This window comes from Chelonoidis abingdonii, chromosome 1 (genome assembly GCF_003597395.2).
Source record: "Chelonoidis abingdonii isolate Lonesome George chromosome 1, CheloAbing_2.0, whole genome shotgun sequence".
In the NCBI taxonomy this organism is placed as follows: Eukaryota; Metazoa; Chordata; order Testudines; family Testudinidae; genus Chelonoidis; species Chelonoidis abingdonii.
In genome coordinates, this window is record NC_133769.1 from 125,066,544 (window position 1) to 125,085,958 (window position 19,415).

The 19,415-nt window shown below is 43.4% G+C and overlaps 1 protein-coding gene across 1 annotated transcript in view; it reads right to left on the reverse strand.

The window, feature by feature from the left end:
• Window positions 1-9,540: 9,540 nt before the first annotated feature.
• LOC116834144 (solute carrier organic anion transporter family member 1C1-like) overlaps window positions 9,541-19,415 on the reverse strand; it is a 55,369-nt gene continuing 45,494 nt past the window's right edge. The window contains exons 12-15 of the mRNA XM_032796051.2: window positions 18,682-18,863; window positions 15,261-15,325; window positions 12,530-12,647; window positions 9,541-10,419 (exon numbers count right to left, since the gene is read on the reverse strand). Coding sequence (XP_032651942.1) covers window positions 10,197-10,419; window positions 12,530-12,647; window positions 15,261-15,325; window positions 18,682-18,863 — 588 coding nt within the window. The 3' untranslated portion in view covers window positions 9,541-10,196. The remainder of the gene's footprint in view (window positions 10,420-12,529; window positions 12,648-15,260; window positions 15,326-18,681; window positions 18,864-19,415) is intronic.

The following is a 19,415-nucleotide window of genomic DNA, read 5'->3' on the forward strand; positions in this document are numbered from 1 at the left end:
CCCCAGGTTCTATGTGAGGCTGCTGACCCCGCTCCCCAGCCACTGGCTCTGTGCATAAAACCTGGGGCTGTTTCCCATGCCTACACCCTGCTCCTCGCCCTCTGCCTGCACTCCACTCTCCAACCCCTCATCTCACCTGGAGCTCAGGTCCTGGCCGCTACCTCCCCACCCTCCCAGGTTTCTGCTCCTGGAGTTTGCCCCACTCCTGGCCCCACATCTGGGGCTCTGCTCCTGGGGCTCCAGCAGCCAGCCCCACTCCCTGGTTGCTGGCCCCATGCCAGGACCCACAGACGGGGCTCAGCTCTTGGCCTTGCATATGGGGTCCCAGCTGCCGGCCCTTGCCCAGGGCTCTGCTCCTGGCCCCACGCCCGCCCCCAGCTGTGGCCAAGTCCCTGTTCAGGAAAGCACATCATCATCTGCTTAACATTATACAAATTCTTAAATCCCACTGACATCAATGCATATCTGAATTGAGGCCTAAGCCTGCAAAAGCTAGGACATTCAGATAGATGATTCAGTCCTCCAAGTTACAGGATACTTCTTGTAAGGACCAGAGTTGTGTCAAATTAAAATTAATACTTATTTTTATATTTACAGCATTGTGTGCAGTATCTTATGATAAGATGCTATTGAATTTACACTTACACTCTTGCAAGGACTTGCACACCTCAACTGCAGCTGCAGTCACACAAGAGGAGAGCTCTCGGGCCTGATTCGATACCCACTGAAGTCAATAGAAAATCTGCTAGGGTTTTCAGTGGGCTTTGGATCAGGCCCATTATCATATCAGACTGGGGATGAAGGGATGCTTTCAATCAGAGGGGCCTTAAAATAAAGGCTTCTGTTACTCTATCTTTTATGGCAAAGTAAGCAAGTACTTAAGTACCTTGCTGAGATGGGGCCAAGAAGCAAAGGTGAAATTGACGAGGCTATTAGCATGGTCCAGGCTGAGTGAAGTGTCAAGAATAAAGAAAAATAACATGAATGTTCAAAAGCAAATGTCATTCTTCAAAATAATTTCAATTGTAATAAGCCAAGTGATATTTTTTTATTTTAATAATGCTGCTAATTAGTTCCTTTTATATCAAACTTTTCCTGACTATTCCTCTAATATTTTTAATTTGATCTGTTTTTTTCTAAAACACTTGTTTTTAAAGTTAACCTTAATCTTTTTAATTGAAATTGGTATTGAAAGATAATGGGGAGCGGGTTCAGCCTGTCTAAGTAGTTATATGGTAAAGCTTATTTTAGGGGCTTGAGTCGATGCTCGCTGATGTCAATGGTAGGCTTTCCGTTTTATCTTTAATAGGCTGGGGATCATGCCCTAGAAGCAGCCATCATATTTTCTCCCTTTCTTCCTTTACTACTTTGGAATAGCTGACATCAATTTGTGCATATTTTTGACAGTTTCAGTTCCCTTTTAATTTTCTTCCCGTTTCTTCATTAAACAAGGACAAAGAGTTTTAAACAGGTATTATCAGGTATTGAGTTTGTTACTTAGATTGTGTATCTGCTTATGATGTGTTGATCCAGCACGGAAATTGCTTGCAGATTATGTATGCACTGATGATACGAGCTCTAAGGAAGAAAGTATTCTGGCTCTATTAGTTGTGAGGCTGCCATTTGATATACGCGGCAGACTGCCTTTCAGTAGCATGTGTGACTTCTGGATACCAAACATCCATTAATACTAAATGGAATCTAAAGTGGTGTAGATTCAGGAAAACGCTTAAGCATGTGCTCATGTCCACCTGTATTCACTAGGTGGACATGAACGTACGCTTAAGTGCTGCCCTGAACAGGAATGTTTTCCTGAATCAGGGCCTTGGAAATTACATGCATAAAGTAATTCTGCATAGTAAGCTGAAAAAGAACCAACTCTGGTTTAATCAAATATGGACATACATGAAAACTTATACTGTCAGACATGACTAGTAACTGGTGCTCCGGTTTTTGGGTGCCCAACCTGAGACAGCTTAGAGGCACAAATTTTTCAAAGGGTCAGTGCTCAGTATTTTCTGAAAAATCAGGCTCCTTTAATGTGTCTCCAGTTAGGCACCCACTTGAAAATTTAGGCAAATTGCATAGTATTAAATATTTTAAAAGTTGTCTAGCTTCCATATCAAAACTAAAAAGATGCAGGAATGTAATGTAAGCACATGCTTTGTGCTTGAGGAGTTCTTCCTTACTAGGGAAACTTTCCTGATGTGAGGCCTTCTATGTAGGGGTTTTGGTTGTGCCTCCAAACGTGCATGAGCATGAATATGACCAGGGTTTTTGAATGATAGAAGAGGGTTTTAATGATTTTGAGTTATGATTATTTTATGATTTAATGAGTAAGGATACAAGAATTAACTATTTTAATGTTACATATATATAATTGAAACATTCTATACTTTGGTGAAGCGCGATGTAACCCCTATATTCCTCATTTTCATATAATCATAATTGTATGTATAAAGCATGCTTTGTAAGATAGGAGGGGAAAGGTATTGATCTGATGAAAGTAATTTCTCTATCTATATATGTGTATCATTAATGCATATGAAGTTATGAGAATTGTGTAGTATGGTTGTCACTAAAACATGCTGTAAACTGGGGAAATCAGCCAGATATTAGCTCCCCAGGGGCAACAGCAGGGAAAGTAACCAATGCCCAGGCGGAGTGTCAAACAACCCATCACCAGCCATTGTCTAGCAAGGGAGCTACAATGCAATGACTCACCTGCATGAGGCCACACCAGGGGAATTGCTCAAGGTTGCTCAAGAGCAGGCCTGCACGACTCATAAAGCAGCGAGGGCCACATTACTCCAAAGAGAACAGCTGAGGGCAGAAACCTGCCGGCCCCACGGAAACACTCACCCCCCTGGACTTCCCGGCCCCGTGGAAACACCCTGCCCCAGCACTGCCCAGCCCTGCAGAAACAAAAACCTCCTTCCCCAGTGCCACCCCGCCAAAACAGCTGTGGGCCAAAAAGGAAGGTTGGGGGTGGGGAGGTGATACTTGATTTTAAATCAACCAGAGGCTCCCAGCTGAAGAGGTGGCTGAGAGCCCTCAGGGTCAAATTAAAGGGCCTGGGGCTCCAGCAGCTGGGGAAACCCGGAGCTTTGCGGGGCTGGAGCAGGGATTTAAAGGCCCAGAGCTCCTGCTGCTGAGGGGAACTCGAGCCCTTTAAATCCCAGCCCCAGCCCATCTGCTGGAGCTGTGGCTGGGATTCAAAGGCCTCTGGGCTGCCTGCAGCCGCGGGGAGCCCTAAGCCTTTTAAATCTCAGCCGGTGCCGGGATTCAAAGGGCTCTGGGCTGCCCATGGCGGCAGGGAGCCCTGAGCCCTTTAAATCTCAGCCACGACCAGGAATCTCTGCGGGCAGCCTAGAGCCCTTTGAATCCCGGCCGTGGCTGAGATTTAAAGGGCTCTGGGCTGCCCACAGCTGTGGGCAGCCCAGAGCCTTTGAATCCCATCCGCGCTGGCAGGGCCAGCTTTAGGAAGTGCGGGGCCCAATTCGAACATTTTCGGCGGGGCCTCGGCAGGGATGACTGGAAAAAAAATGTAAAAAAAAAGCCTTTCATTTCTTGGCAACTGGTTCCCTATAAAAAGTTCTGCCACAGTATGTATTTTTTTGTACCGATAGGGTTACCATACATCTGTATTTTCCTCCCAGATGGCGATTTGAGAACCAAAAAGCCTGACATGTCATGTCCGGGAAAATATAGATGTATGTTAACCTTACCTAAAGTTCTTTTTAAAAAAGATGGGTCTGAACTAGAAATGAGCTCTGCCACTCCCTGAGGGTGTGCTAGGGTGCACATGTGTGGGTCCCAGCTGCTCCCTTCCCACCTCATTGAAGCAGGTTTGCAGGGTTACTTCCCTGGGAACTGCAGGGCACCAGCGGACATGGGGCTGGCTGGAGGTGTGGGGAGAGGGGGCTGGAGGTAGGCTCTGGCTGCAGGCTGGGCAAGGGGTGTGGGGCAAACTGGAGACAGGGGGTGTGGGGTGGGCTGGCTGGCTTCAGGCAGGGCCACAGAGCGGGTGTGGCATGCGTTGGCAGGGATGGAGACAAAGGAGTGCGGGACTGGCTTCAGGCAAGGGGGTGCGGCAGGGGCTGGCTGGAGACAGGGGCTGGTGCGGTCCGGGCAGAGGGTGTGGGGCTGGCTGGAGATGGGCTGGCTGCGGGCAGTAGGTGCAGGGCTGACTACAGACAGGAACTGGTGCAGGCAGGGCAGGAGGTGTGGGGCTGGTGTTGGCTGCGGGCAGCTGGTGCAGGTACAGGGGGTATAACCCATCCTGTATGGTGAGTGCCCCTTCCTCCTCCCTCCCCCACCAGGGTAGCAGCAGCAGCCTGGGGCTCAGGGGCTATTTAAAGGGCCCAGGGCTCCCCTGCTTCCACTGCCCCAGCCCTGCAAATAGCTATGGGAGCCCTGGGGAAGTGGCGGGGCTCCAGGGGCTATTTAAAGGACCAGGGCAGCAGAGGCAGCGGGAGCCCCCCCCACCACTATCCCAGGGCTCTGGGGGCTATTTAAAAAGTCCTGGGCTCCTGTTGCTTCTACCGCCCCAGCCCTTTAAAAAGCCGCCGAAGAGACGGGAGCCCTGGACTTTTTAAATAGCCCCCAGAGCCCCACAGCCCTACCCTAGGGCTCCAGCAGCAGGGCTCTGGTAGCAATTTAAAGGGCCTGGGGCTCCAGCCCCTGCTGGGATCCTCAGGCTTTTTAAATTGCCCGCTCGGGAAGCTGTGCCACCCCGGCACAGTGCCAGTACACCGTACTGTGGCTTGGATGTGGGGCCCAATTCAGGGGTATTGGTTGAATTGGCCTAAAGCCCGCCCCTGGCGGCTGGGATTTAAAGGGCTCTGGGCTCCCCATTGCTGCAGGCAGCTCAGAGCCTTTTGAATCCCTGCCACGGCTGGGATTTAAAGAGCTCAGGGCTCCCCGCCGCTGCAGGCAGCTCAGAGTCTTTTGAATCCCAGCCATGGTTGGGATTTAAAGGGCTCTGGGCTCCCCGCCTGCTCAAGAGGGAGGAAAGGACGTAATAAAAGGAAGAGACATTTGCCATACTCTTCCTCTCTCTTCCACCTCCATCTACAGTCCAGACAACACCAGAGGGGAACATCACAATTATATATTCAGTTAATTACTCAATTAAACTAAAATGTGTGACACAGAATTTTTCTTAATAATCTAGATTAGAGAGAATTTTGAGCATGCTCCAAACCGTAGCTAAGCAAAAGGACTTTCTTGCAACATTGGATGTATTTCAAACTCCCACAGACTGAACCTGTTCGAATACTTTCCCTCTGCCATTTTTGTACTAGTGCTTTTGAAATTTAATTTGACCTCTTGACACATTTGTTGCTTGTTTTGCTACAGCTGGAATTCCAGCCTTGGTTTATTTTTGTGCTTTGGTAGACAGAACTTGCTTAAAATAGGGAAGCAACATCTGTGGAGGTCGAAGAGCTTGTAGGATGGGGGGTTTTTCTCTTTCATAAACATTTTGGAAATTTCACAGGAAGCTATGTATTAATAGTCATAGGTTATTACAGCTGCTTTTCTTACACATTTAAAAGTTAAGAAATTCCAAAGTGAAGGCTGCATTATCTATTGGGGTAAGGTCCTCTCTTCCATGGCTATTTTCAGAGGGCCTTGATAGTAACAATTAAGGGCGATATTATGGACTCACGCTTTGGCATATACCTGGCCACTCAGCTACTGGCCCTCTGCATAGGAAGCATGGACAGGTGAACAAGGGCATGGCTGGAGCATGTCTCCATATTGGCAATTCTCAGCCACCTGAGAACCAAGAGTATCAGGGCTTAAGCTAGAGCAGCCTTCTAGGTCTTCTAACTGGGCACAAAACTGGTGTAAAGCCACATTTCCACCTGTTCCATCTCCCACCTCCTGTGCTGAGCATAGTTCTGCCAAACCCAAGATTCATGTCTTAAATTTTACTCCATCTTATAAGAATACCACAGTTCAGCCAGCTTCTCAGTTGCTGCAAAGCAGCATAACTCCATTGACTTCAGTGGGACTTCTCCGATGTACACCAGCGAGGCATCTGTGCTATAAAGAAAGATGTGTGGACAGTCTTTTGTTTCTGATCTTTGTTCCTAGGTATACCTACAGAGGCCTGGCTGCACATATAAGGGCACCTTTCTATTTCTTAGCTTGCCTGTGTCATAGTATAATTCCTCAATCTGAACCTTAGAGTTCAAATATGAGGTACTAGCATAAATTCCTCTAAGCTTATTTACCAGCTTAGATCTGATAGCGCTGCCACCAGCCAAAAATTCCAGTGTTTGGCTCGCTCTGTACTCCCCAGAACCTTCCCTGGGGGACCCAACTCAGATCCCTGAGTTCCCAACAAAGGAACTATCCACTTCCTTCCCCTCTTTACCTCTCTCCCAGGCTTCCCCTCACTGGGTTCCCTCGGAAGATTACTGTACTTAACTCCTTGAATTACAAAATAGAGAGGACATTACCTTCCCCCCCTCCTCCTTTTCCCCCTCCAGTCCTTTCCCTGAGAGAACCGTATCCTGGCAAGAAGATCCTATCCCCCTGCGCCTTCGATCGGAAAAAGAAATCCAACAAGTTTTTAAAAAAAAAGATTATATAAATGAGAAGCAAAAGACATAAAAATGGTCATCTATCAAGGTTGACCAATATACGTTAATGGCCCTTAAAGAAAAATGAATGTAACAGCCTGATCCCAAACAAGACATCACTATTTAACATTCCAGCAACTTAACACATATGTACATCCAAACAATATAAAAACCTATATTGTCTTATACCTGTACTTACAACTGGGAAACAGAAGATTAAAAAGCTTGAAGGTAGAGAGATCCTCTCTCAGAGCCGAGAGAGCACAGAGACACAGACAAAGAACACACACCCAAAAATTCCCTCCCTGAGCTTTGAAAAATCCGGTTTCCTGATTGGTCCTCTGGTCAGGTGTTTGGTTCCCTTTGTTAACCCCTTACAGGTAAAAGAAACATTAACCCTTAGCTATCTGTTTATGACAGCCTGTTTTTATGATGGTAAAGAGACATTATCACACAGGAGATTGCAGCCCCACAGAAAATGGAGGACAGAAAGGAGGAGCTACGAATATTGATGTTAGCTCAAAGAGCAATGACTGTTTTGCAGATTCCTTTGATGTGTAGAAAGAAACCTAGCTTTAGAAAAGAAGCATAAGTCCACCTTGTATTAATCAAGGTGTGATCATGTGTGGTGGTGAGCACTCTAGCCACAATCCAGCAAAGCACTTAGATGTATGCTTCACTGTCAGGGCATGAGTAGTCCCACTGAACTCGATGAGACTGTTTATGCAATGGTGGAGTGATGTTTAAAAAAACCAAAAGTGAGTAAATGTTTCAACTAAACCCCATACAGTCCAAAGAGGAAGTGGGTAAACTCTGTCTATCTGTGACTGCACTACTATATTCATGGGCTTTAAAGTTGTGAACGTGCATAAGTGCTTTTGCTGTATCAGGGCCAGACCTGCCACCACTTTGGAAAATCAAGTTTTGAGAGAGTTCGTCTGAGTCTAATCTAATTTACACTGAGGTAACTTCAGTGGAATTACACTTGATTTAAATCAGCGTATGAAAGAACATTATTGACTTCAGCACATCAGAATATTGTGCAATCCACACCCTCCTGCATAGTCAGGAAATGAAAGGAGTAATAAAAGCCAATGGAAAATGGAAGAGAGCAACAAGAATGGCTTAGGGTTACACTATCCAGGTGAATTTTGTGACACCTGAAAACAAGCAGAATATGTGTAATGTGAACACATTCATGCTGTTAAGACCTAGAGAAGAAAACGACATTTTACATTACGAAGTGTAACTATTGAAGATTTTTATTTGGCTTTGTGGAGGGAGTTCTACCAGAGTGACTCAAGCATCCATTATTGTGGGAACTATTTTTGGATCATGGTCTCGGGTGCTGCATTTGTTTTTAAAACTTCCTGGCAGACATATCACATGGCAATCAGAACATGGAAACATCTAAATGTTCGAATTTGGTCTTGGATCTCCACGTCTGACCCAAACCCTACGCCTAGCCTGACCTAGTGCTTTATCTTCAACAAAACGGACCCCACCGCGAAAAGTAAAATAAGAGCGTGCCAATAGTGTTCTTGTTTTGGCAAAAATACTTTATTAATATATAAACAAAACATCGTGCTGCATACATTCACTTATCACCAGGAATCAATAGATTTTTATTTATCACCCCAAAAAGTAAAATGGATTGCATGTAGACCAAGCTCAGTTCAAGCTACTATGTTCAGATTCATGTAACAGGGCCTGAGATGCTTCTCATTTGCAGAGTGTAAATCAGGGGTAACTCGAGAGAAGTCAATGCAAATGCAATTGCACAAATGTAAGCGTGAGGAGAATGAGGCCCACTGATTTTTGAATCCCTGAAAGTTCAAGGGTGTTTGAATCTAGGATTTTGATTCAGGCCCATCTCTAATGCTGACATAGTTTATGCTAATGTAGTTTATATTCCAACACACAAAACAGCCTGTTTTCTTTTATCTTATTGTAACCTGAGGTCAAACGTCCCAAAGTCTGAACATATTGGTTTAATTCTGTGAGCAGCAAAACTGGGGCGATTCTTCTGTTCAGGACCAAAATTTGAGGAGATCTCACACAGGCGACCAGCATGTATGCCATGTCATGGGTGCTTCCTGTGCTTTTGTTTACAGCCAGACTGGTGGGGGCATTGGTGCAAGCACAGGACCAAATGTTCTTTGAGTATGGGGTGCCACCCATTATTTCTCCCATGTAGGGGAAACAGAAAGAGCTCATTTTTAGATGTGTTGAGCTTCCTTCCATTTTCTATAAACTATAGCCCAAGGTATGGAGAAGATTATTCCAATCCAGTCATGCATGGTTCTCCTGGCTCCTCGCGCTGGGCATAGAGCCTGGGGAGAGTAGGATTTAACCCTAAATTAGAGCGAGACTTGGTCTACAGTACAAAGTTTTGCCAGCATAGCTATGGTGGCTCAGAAGACACCTGCTGCAGACGTGAGTACTCCAACAGAAGAATGGTGCTTCTGGCTTAGCTAATGTTGTTCGGGGAGGTGGTATAACTATGCCAGCAGAAGAACTCCTGTCAGCCTATGCTGCATGTCCATTAGGGGGCTCTGTCAGCAAAGGCTCTGTAGTGTAGACAGCCCCTAAGCATTTGACACAACATGCTGCAACAGCGATGACAAATTACCCCAATTGTTCTTATTAGTGATATTCATTCCCTTTGAAAAGTCACAGAACAGTCTTTGTCAGGGGCACATCACACTTCACATGGTGATGATCTTTTTAAAGAGATATTTTACTAATGATAGGCCCGTTTGTTATTAAGGTTCTTTCTTCTCTGGCATGTCACTGAAGCTCTATTTGAGAGCTTTTAGCACTTTATTTAATGGCCTTTTTTTTGGCACTTTATTGGAGGATGACGAATATATATACTGCAGCCTTTCAATTATTACACACTTACATTGATAAAGTTTAAAAAAAAAATTACAAAAAAATCAAAAAAATGTAACTCCAGTATCTGCCACCTCATTGCACAGGATCAGAATAATTACACTAATGATGAGAAAAGGTTTGATTCAATACTGAAAGGTACTTTAAAACTAATACAGTATAGTCTCTCTTCCGCAGTCTATTTTGACTGGTTAATGTTTGAGCCAAATCCTAAAGTTGTCATGAAGTGTCTGAGGTCAAGGTGGCTTTTGCCTGAATGATGACTGAGGGACCACCCCCTATAACCTTTATTGATGTTAGTAATCCTCATTTGTATGAGTGTGCCTATTGAACTCAGGAAGAACAACTGAGTATGTAAGGATTATATGATTTAATAAGGATTTCAGGATCAGACCCAGGGCTAGAACTTCTATAGACTGGGTTGAAAAACAAGAGAGTTGTTGTGCATTTTTTTATTTTACATTTCCCATCTGTTTTTTTAATTAATATTTTGAAATTGGAAACATTTCAACCAGCCTTACAATTGTTTAAAAAACACAAAAATAAAATTATCATTTTTCCTGCTTTTTAGGAAGTAGGTGAGGGGTTAAAACTTGACAATTTTTCATCACAATTCCAAAAAAGCTGTAGATGTCAGTATTTGGCCCTACGCTGTACTTGTAAAACCTTCACATGAGCATTCAGAGTTAGAAAATGCCTGTGTCCTTTTCACAGACATGTTTCTTCATTTGCCGCCAAAGCTTTTGCACAAGGAAAAGTTTCATTTTTACTGACACTAGTTGATCCCTTCCTGGATGATACTTCTGTACTTTTCAAATCTATCAGCTCATTGCTCGCTGGTCGGAATCGTTTTATTATTAAAATGAAGAGTGTTATATATAAGAAACAACATCCTGCCCTCAGTCCTGCAATGAGTCCAAGATAGACATTTCTAGAAAAAAAAATGAAAACATGAATGTTTCCATCATTGATACTTAAGACAGAGAAGTCAGGATCCAAAGATCTCCCTCAAGAGAGAATGAGGGGGGAAGAAGGTAATGCTGGGAAACTGTTCAAGACAATGGGTATCTTGTATTAGAAAAGGGAATTTATCTATTATGTAAATGTAAAGCCTGAGGTTGCACCATTATGTTTATTTTCTGTGTAACTTGTATGTGTTTGCTTCCCCTTCTTTGAATGTGAGGTTTTTCTATTAAAGAAATCTTTTGTTTATTTTTTACCTCAAACAGGTCTCTGTTGAGCAAGCTGTGTGGAGGCCAAAGAAAGCTGGTATCTGGGGGACGAGGTGGTAGTCTGGTTTCACATATTTGGGGGTGATGAACCAGAGGGCAAAAATCCAAGTGTCTGATAGTTAAGAACTTGCAGCGACAGATTTGGGAAGACTTGGGACCAGAAGGGCTCTTGGGATCACCCTGCAAGGAATAACTAGGCAGGTGGAAGCCAGGGTGAGACCTTATGCTTGTGGTCTGGTTACCGGTTTCAGGGCTCTGAGCTATAGCAGCAGAGCATTAAGGTAGCCATGGTCACATTACAGGTAGTGACAGAACCTCTTACAGGTCTGGATGCTCCCTAAAATGTCAATACTTACCAGGTCTTACTGGAATTTGAGTGTAAGATGTAAAATATGCATTTATGAAAAACTGCTGAGACACTCTGAATCCTGCTAAATCACAAACACAATACTAAGGACTAGGATCTGGGATGTGTTAGGACTCCCACTCTGCCCAGTTCAGGTGGTGCAAAGAGGCCATAAACAGTCTGATAAGTTCCACCAGAGAAAGGGCTCCCTGCTGGGAATTAAGGTACTGCATTTGGCACCCTCCAACCAGCCTGGGGAGTATGTCAGGGCAGGGAGAGGGTGTAACAGACCAGAGCTCTATCTGCAGTGCCAATCCTCTACTGATGCAAGGTTGTTAATAGATCATACATCAGTTACACATCTTAGTTCTGCTAGGCCTATCTTCTATTGCCATAGTGTCCATCAGTGGCACAACTTGGAGCTGCCTGGCATAGGGACTGCAGGCAGCACTGCGATGCTCCCCTTTCTCCTGGACTGAGTGCGTTTTTGGCACAGTACAGAATCAACCTGAAAACGCCCGCTTTGTTCTTCAGTCTGTTTTCTATATCTGAGCCAAATCACTTCACAGCCGCACAAAAAAGCCAAGTTAGAAAAGAATGGTTTATCCAGGGAGCGTTTACTCTACTTGTATAGAAATAGCCACCTTAGAAAAGTGTTAGCCGTTTAACCGGTCCAAGGCACAGTTGGGTGGTAGAGAAAACCCTAAGCTAAATTGTGTGTGATAGACACTCATTTCTCCAACTCCTAACACACAAAGCACTCCACTGAACTCAATTTCCCATTGCCATAATATCAGTGTTCCTCAGTGCTCTAAGGATTAAATTACCAACTATTAAAAATGCAAACTTTGGTAATATGACCTTTAGGAGTAAAGAAGAGACCTTCTGCAATTTCATATGTTAGAGCCAATCAAAAGAACGTTGTTCCTAAGGCCTAGCCAAAGTTTAGATCCTTTGAGATTGTCCACTCAATTTTGTAACTTTCTTGTTTCCCCCTGAGAAACAGCAGTGTTTGGGAAATGGTTTTTGTTCTGAAGAAAGTTTTGACTTTTCATCAAAAAAAGTAAAATTCAAAAGCTAGAAGTTGAGGTTTTCAGCCAAAACCCAAAATATATTTGGCTAAAAACTGATAGAAACAGCCCAACATATAGTTTGGGGCTGAAAACATTTATTTTGTAATGGTTTGTTTTCTGATACAAATTTGAAAATTTTCAAAGATGGTACAAATGATTTTCATGAACATTTTTGTTTAATCAAAAACCCAGTTGTCCATCCCCCGCCTCCAAAGAAACAATTTAACAAAAAAATTAGCATAACTAGTAGAAAACAGTATAAACTGTGAAGCTGCAGCTGATTGAAGAACAGAAGACAGGAGCTATTCTGAGTACTCTAAAGTCAATGCTGCTTGCTAAGCCAAATTCTTTTCCCTGTTGTTTTTAGCCTGATTCTTAATTTCATCTCACCTGAATGCTTTCGTGTCATACACTCTGCAAGACCCTGATCCTCCACATCTCTTTGTTCCCCATTTCAAGCAGGTCTGATCTATTAAAGCTCCAAAATAAATAGGAGCTGGAAGTCCACCTGCAACGAAAATACATTAGTAGAATGAGCGTAACATTACAACAATAACAGAGCTTAGTTCATAGTGGAGGAAGGAGCCCCTTAACAAATGGTTAGAGCAGGCCCATGTAAACTCAGGACTCCTGGCTTCTGTTCCCACCTCTGCTAGCTGCATGACCTTAGGCAAGTTGATCAGCATTCATGTTTGCCCAGCTGTAAAAGGGTGATTTCCTACTTCCCAGCCTTGTTATCAACTTAATTAATGCATGTAAACTGGTTTGAATTCCTTGGATGGAGGGTTCTGTAGACTGGACAAGCATTATTATTATTCCCAAATAAGAAAAGAAAGTTAATGATTCCAATGATTCCACTTTTTCAGTTTTTTGCCTCTCTCTCAAAAAAAGTTTTAAGGTTCTCTTCTTCACATTCTCTCGAGCATCAGTCTGTTCCTGGTTTTCATTTGTGTGTCACAATTCACCACAACCCATGTACATCACTGCATCTATGAAAGCTATGTAATTAAAATAGATCAGTGCTAGAGTTCAGTTCAGCAAAACACTTAAGTATATGCTTAACTTTGGCCTGCTCTACCCTACAAGTTTATTTCGAATTTAGCAGAGTTAAAACAAATTAACCCTGCACCCATCCACACAACGAGGCCCTTTATTTCGATATAAAAGGCTCTTAATATCGATATCTGTATTCGTCCCTAACGAGGAGAGTAGCGCTGAAATCGGTATTGCCATTTCAAATTAGGGTTAGTATGGCCGCAATTCGATGGTATTGGCCTCCGGGAGCTATCCCACAGTGCACCATGGTGACTGCTCTGGACAGCAATCTGAATTTGGTTGCACTGGCCAGGTAGACAGGAAAAGCCCTGCGAACTTTTGAATTTCATTTCCCGTTTGCCCAGCGTGGAGAGCTGATCAGCACAGGTGACCATGCAGTCCCAGAATCAAAAAAGAGCTCCAGCATGGACCGTACGGGAGATACTGAATCTGATCTCTGTATGAGCAGATGAATCTGTTCTATCAGAACTCCGTTCCAATAGATGAAATGCCAAAAAGTCTCCAAGGCTATGATGGACAGAAGCCACAACAGGGACTGCGTGAAACTTAAGGAGCTGAGACAAGTGTGCCAGATAGCCGAAGAATGAAATGGACACTCACGGAGGAAGGGGTGCCTGACAACTGTAGCTATCCCACAGTTCCTGCACTCTCTGAAACCATTTGAATTCTTGGCTGAGCTCCCAAAGCCTGAAGGGTCAAAAACATTGTCGCGGGTGGTTCAGGATATATGTCTAATGGAGAATCACTCCTGCCTGGAATATCATAGGAGCTAGAGGCTGCCCTCCCCTCCCCTCCTTTGATCTCTGCTTGCAGAGTGAGTCAATAAAGTCAGTGTTGTGTTGTTATTCATGCATTCTTTATTACTTCATCGCACAAATGGGGGGATAACTGCCACAGTAGCCCAGGAGGGGATGTGGGAGGAGGGAAGTAACGGGTGGGGTTGTTGCAGGGGGACCCCCTAGAATGGCATGCAGCTCATCATTTCTATGGGGTCTCTGGGGCTCTGACTCGGAGCGGTCGTTTGCCTCTCTGGTTTTTTAGTAGGCTTGCCTGATATTCTAGGCAGGAATGACTCTCCATTAGACAAAACTTAAAGAAGGGAATGACCTGGGGAGTCATTCCCATTTTTGTTCATATGCCCCCAACTGACCTCACCAAGACCGGCCAGGAGCACCCATGACAGCAGCAGACGGTACAGTGTGACTGGTAACTGTCATTGTCAACTTGCAAGGCAGCAGATGGTGCAGTAGGGCTGGTAACCATCTCTGCTAAATTGCAAAGGCAAGGGGATGCTGCTGTGTAGCACTGCAGTACCGCATCTGCCAGCACCCAGTAGACATACAGTGACAGTGAAAAAAGGCTGAACGGGCTCCATGGTTGCCGTGCTATGGCGTCTGCCTGGGCAATCCAGGGAAAAGGGTGCAAAATGATTGTCTGCCGGTGCTTTCACGGAAGGAGGATTGACTGACGACCTTTACCCATAACCAACCGTGACAAATTTTTGGCCCCGTCAGGAACTGGGATCTCAACCCAGAATTCCAATAGGTGGGGGAGACTGTGGGAACTATGGGATAGCTACCCACAGTGCAACGCTCTGGAAGTTGATGCTAGCCTCGGTACATGGATGCAAACCGCAGAATTAATGTGCTTAGTGTGGCCGCGTGCACTTGGCTTTATACAATCTGTTTCCAAACATCGGTTTCTTTAAAATTGGAATAATCCCATAGTGTAGACATACCCTAAAAGCATGTGCTTAAGTCTCATTGGGTACACCTACTCTTACATAGATTGTTTAAACAGACAAACATATTACATCATGTGCTAGGACAAACTTATGAAGTATATTGAGGTGGGATATATTCAATACGCTCTACAAATTTCTCAATATACTCTACAAATTTCACAAAATCACATTTTTCGAAGGGCTTGGGGGTTTGTTTCTTTTTTTTTGTTCTGACATAGAACAAGGACATATGGACCTAAGATGACTTGGTGTACTCTACTGTGTTCTATTTAAATCCCAAGAGGAATAAAGATGAACAAAAAACAAAACAAAAATTTTTACCTAGTATTCTTCCACACAAAGCATCAATACCAACAGCAAATGATTTCAAATCTGGTGAAACAGATCTAAAAAGTAGGAGGACAAATGACATTAATTTTATATTCATGAGAACAGCACTTAAGATAATACAGTTTTGCCAGCATCTACACTGTGCATGTCCATATGTGCGCCCTTGTAACGAGTGCCCCACAACTTTATTTTATATACCATATTGCATACAAGCTATAATAGAAAACAGTGCTCAAGGGTTTCTTTTAAGATGAGTGCAGAAGCAGCGCTGATCTAAATAGGAATAGGAGCAGGCTTTCAGACAATCAAGTGTGTGGTGTAAAAATATATGTGAAGACATCATATGAGGAAAGAAAAGTAAACATTCTCTCATAATATTTTTAAGGACCTGATCCAGCCAGACACTTAGCCCTGAGTCTTACCATTGAATTCAGTGGGACGACTCATGTGGTTAAAGTTAACAGCTGTTACTGTCTCAGGTCCTGAGGCACAGCAAATGTATGAGGCATAGCAAGGGTATGGGGAGAGCACTTCAGATGACACTTGAAAGGGGCTGGAAAGTTGCTGAGGCAGACACAGAAAGGCCATTTGAGATGACCGTAATTGTGGTGAACATCACAGCGAAAAGTGGCAAGATTGTGGGCTGGTACAAATTGGAAGAAATAGGGAAAGGAATAGACACAAAGCCTTTAATTCTAACAGAGCATGGAGCAATGAATACAATGGTATTGCATTCCGGCACAAGTGCAGAAATAAATGGGACCAATTCTCATTTATGGTTTTTGTAGTGGTATAAATGTCAGTTCAGGGTATGTGATTATTTTTACCGATAGTTATACTGGTGCACCCCTTGGTGCAGACACAGCTATATTGGTATGAAAGTGCCTTACAGCAGTCTAGCTTACTCCTTTTCCTCTCTGGGAAGCACTGTGCCACTTTAACTATATTGGTGCAGTGGCCTTATGGTGGTGTTTACCCAAACAGTGTAAGATGGCTTTAGTGTAACTGGGAGTTAGGCCCAAGTAAGTTTAAGGATCCAGTCTTCTGCACTCAAAAGTATTAAATCTCACACCCTTTAAAGGCCAGTTCCCTTACTCTCAAATGGTGAAAGGCCTGGATGCATATTAGGAGACATGGGCTTCAATGTGATCTTCAACATGCAAATGAGGCTCTTGATTACATACTGCTGCCTTTTGCCTTCCTCTTGCTGCTAGGCAGGAGTAATTTAATGACAGTGCAGCATGCAAATGCCTGGGTCCTGCTGCACTCCCTGTCCTGCCACTAACTTTTTACCCTAGCTTATACATGCAACACTCTGCACAGGAACATTTCCATAAAAGATGTATTTTAACAGTGAAATAACTAACTCGCTAACTAACTAGCTAGTCACAGTAAATCACAGGTGGGGGACCTCAGTTAGCTACTGTAACCAATAGGACAATCTCCTGTAATATCCTTGTAAAATAGTCTCTTGCCCTAGGCTTAAGTTTCTTTGGAGTCCATTGTATCAAACGCAAAGTTTGTGTGTTATGGTGGGATTTTATGTAACTTTTCTAATGGGGAGATGTGGCCAGTGTAAAAGTGGGAAATGGTTATGAGCTTCAAAAGACAATTTTAAACAATGTGGTAGATAAGAAGAAACTTTTGGGATAAACAACATTAAGAGAATTTCCTAAGAAATCCCTGGCAGAAGGTGAATGCAAATTCTCACCTCCGGACTCAACCTTTTGAAGCTATGCCTTGAGAAGAGAACCATTGTCTGCTGATCACATGTTACGTGAGGACAAGATCAAAGGCCCAAGCTGTATAAAAGGAAGGTGGTGCTTGTTCTGAGCTAAAGCTGTTATTAACTTATAACCACACAAAAATGCCTTGGTGAGATTTGAAGAACTGACCACCTACCAGAGCCCTTTTGGGAGTTGAGGGTGATCGCTAGTAAGCTGATCAGCATGTAGGATTTTTTTTTATTGTTTTAAATATGTTTTCTCTGTAATGCTTTCACCTTAAGAATAAATGTGATTGCTCAGAAAGAGCTGTGTGGCAACTTATAACTGTAGGCAATTACAACTGTTGATAACCCTGAAGAGAAAGCAAAACACAAATGCAGGCCTGTTTAGGCAGTCTGGCTTTCTGAAGAACTCAGTTTAGGCAGGGAACTGTGAAGTCTGGAAGAATTCCAGTCAGATAGGAGATAGACATGGGTTTCTGCCCAGGATAGATGACAGCTGAGGAGCTGGGAGCCTAGAGTGAATACCCGACTGGACCATGCTGGGGGAATACAGGTGCAGTTGCCATGAACTGTCACAGCTACATCAAGGGAAAACCTACCTGTGCCTCAACTCCGCTAGGATTTTACAGTGAGATAATTAGTTTGACTTAGCTATCTCAGCGTAAAAACGTACCTTTTTAGGCAGTGACATCATAGCCAATCCATCAGGTGAATTAAAGCAAGTCAACAGAGAATAGAAAGCAGTTTCAAACTGGTTCCTAAAATGAATGGGGAGCCTGTGGAATACATCATAATTACAGCAGTTTAGCTGTAACAGATTCTAATCCACGCAGGTGGTGAGAACTGCGGCATTTAAAATCACCACAAATGAAGCAGCAATAAGTGGTGCTGTGCACCAATAATTTAAGATTATAATCTATGTTTATGAATGAACAGAAACAGACTTTGGTAAGTAAGGCAAACAGTTTTAGTTTTACTTTTATGTTTAAAGAGCACTGGTATTTGAGTTTTTGGTGGGTTTTTTTTGTACCAGTCAATTTTCATTGGTGCTGGAACTATTCATTTTGTTCAACTTGAGATAAAATAGGAGATATGATATTTCAGGGTGTGTATTGAAGTAATTCAAGTATACTGAAAACCACAAATATAGCTGTAAAAGAGCAATACAGACCAGAGATTCTAATCTCAGATGCACAGCACTTTGCGTTGTGTAAACCACTTAATAAAGGTGAGGTCTTTCTGAGAAAACCCTATGTGAAGTAGGTATTATATCCATTTTACAAATGGGTTAACTTGGGTACAGAGAAATTAAGTGACTTTGCTAAGGTCATGCACAGAGTCAGAAAAAGAATCAATTGCTCTGACTACTGACTAATACTCCCTTCCTGCTCCCTATGCTCCCTGCCCCCAGTCATAATTAAGTGGAGAGGGTTGTCAGAACAAGGCCTATCCAATCTATCACGTAAGTCCCAAATAGAGTTTAAGTGAGACAAATGATGGCATAGCTTTTTGCTGGCCCTTTGCACAGGGGTGGATTTTGTAGGAAGAGCAGAAACACCCACTGCCTCTCTGAGATTAGAATTTCATTCTTCAAAGCAGAAATGAAGTGACAGAATGGTACATTAATACTTCGTTTCTGTTTGCCCCAAACTTTATGGTCAAGGTCAAGGTAAAATATTTTACCTAAACATAATCATGTATGTAGGAGTGCCACCTAAAGCTAAAATAAGCGCACATGTGCTCAGTAATGCCAAAAAATAGGGAAATGTTTTAGTACAGCTTTCTCTTTGGCACTGTCCCAGAACTGCAGAGGAATTGCCACTCTCAAGCCCTTCAACTTGCACACAGCTGCAGTTGTGAAACACCTGAAAGAGAAAGATGAGATGACTCACTTACTTCATGAGCACTCATAGATTTCCAAGCATCTAGACTTTTGATGATTGTTAAAAATACAGTGTATTTCATATGGGAATAGAGGGCCCCTAAATGCTTTGCAGACTGCCGGCCAGCTTATTCTGTATGCGTCAACTGCTTTGCATTGCTCCAGTGACATAAACCAGCTGTGAATCCAGTTTAGGCATCCATGCTATTACTGTACTGGAGTATGAAATTCTACGTTTAGATTAAATATGGGTTAAAGATAAAGTTCAAGGTTATTCATACATAAGATCTGGGGGCCATCTGAAGTACACAGATTACTAAGGGCCTAAATATTCAAATGCAGGTACCTAAATCTACATTAGGAACCTAAATAAAAGCAGCCTGTGTGGTGATGTAACAGGTTTTACTCAGCACTAGGGAGCATCCTCCTGGCTGTTTAGGGATTAGCTCCTTCCAGGTCTGACATCCCTTTCCTCACACCATGGCCCTTCCCTCTCTTTCTGGGACTCAGGATCATCTCTCCAGCCAGTTCACTA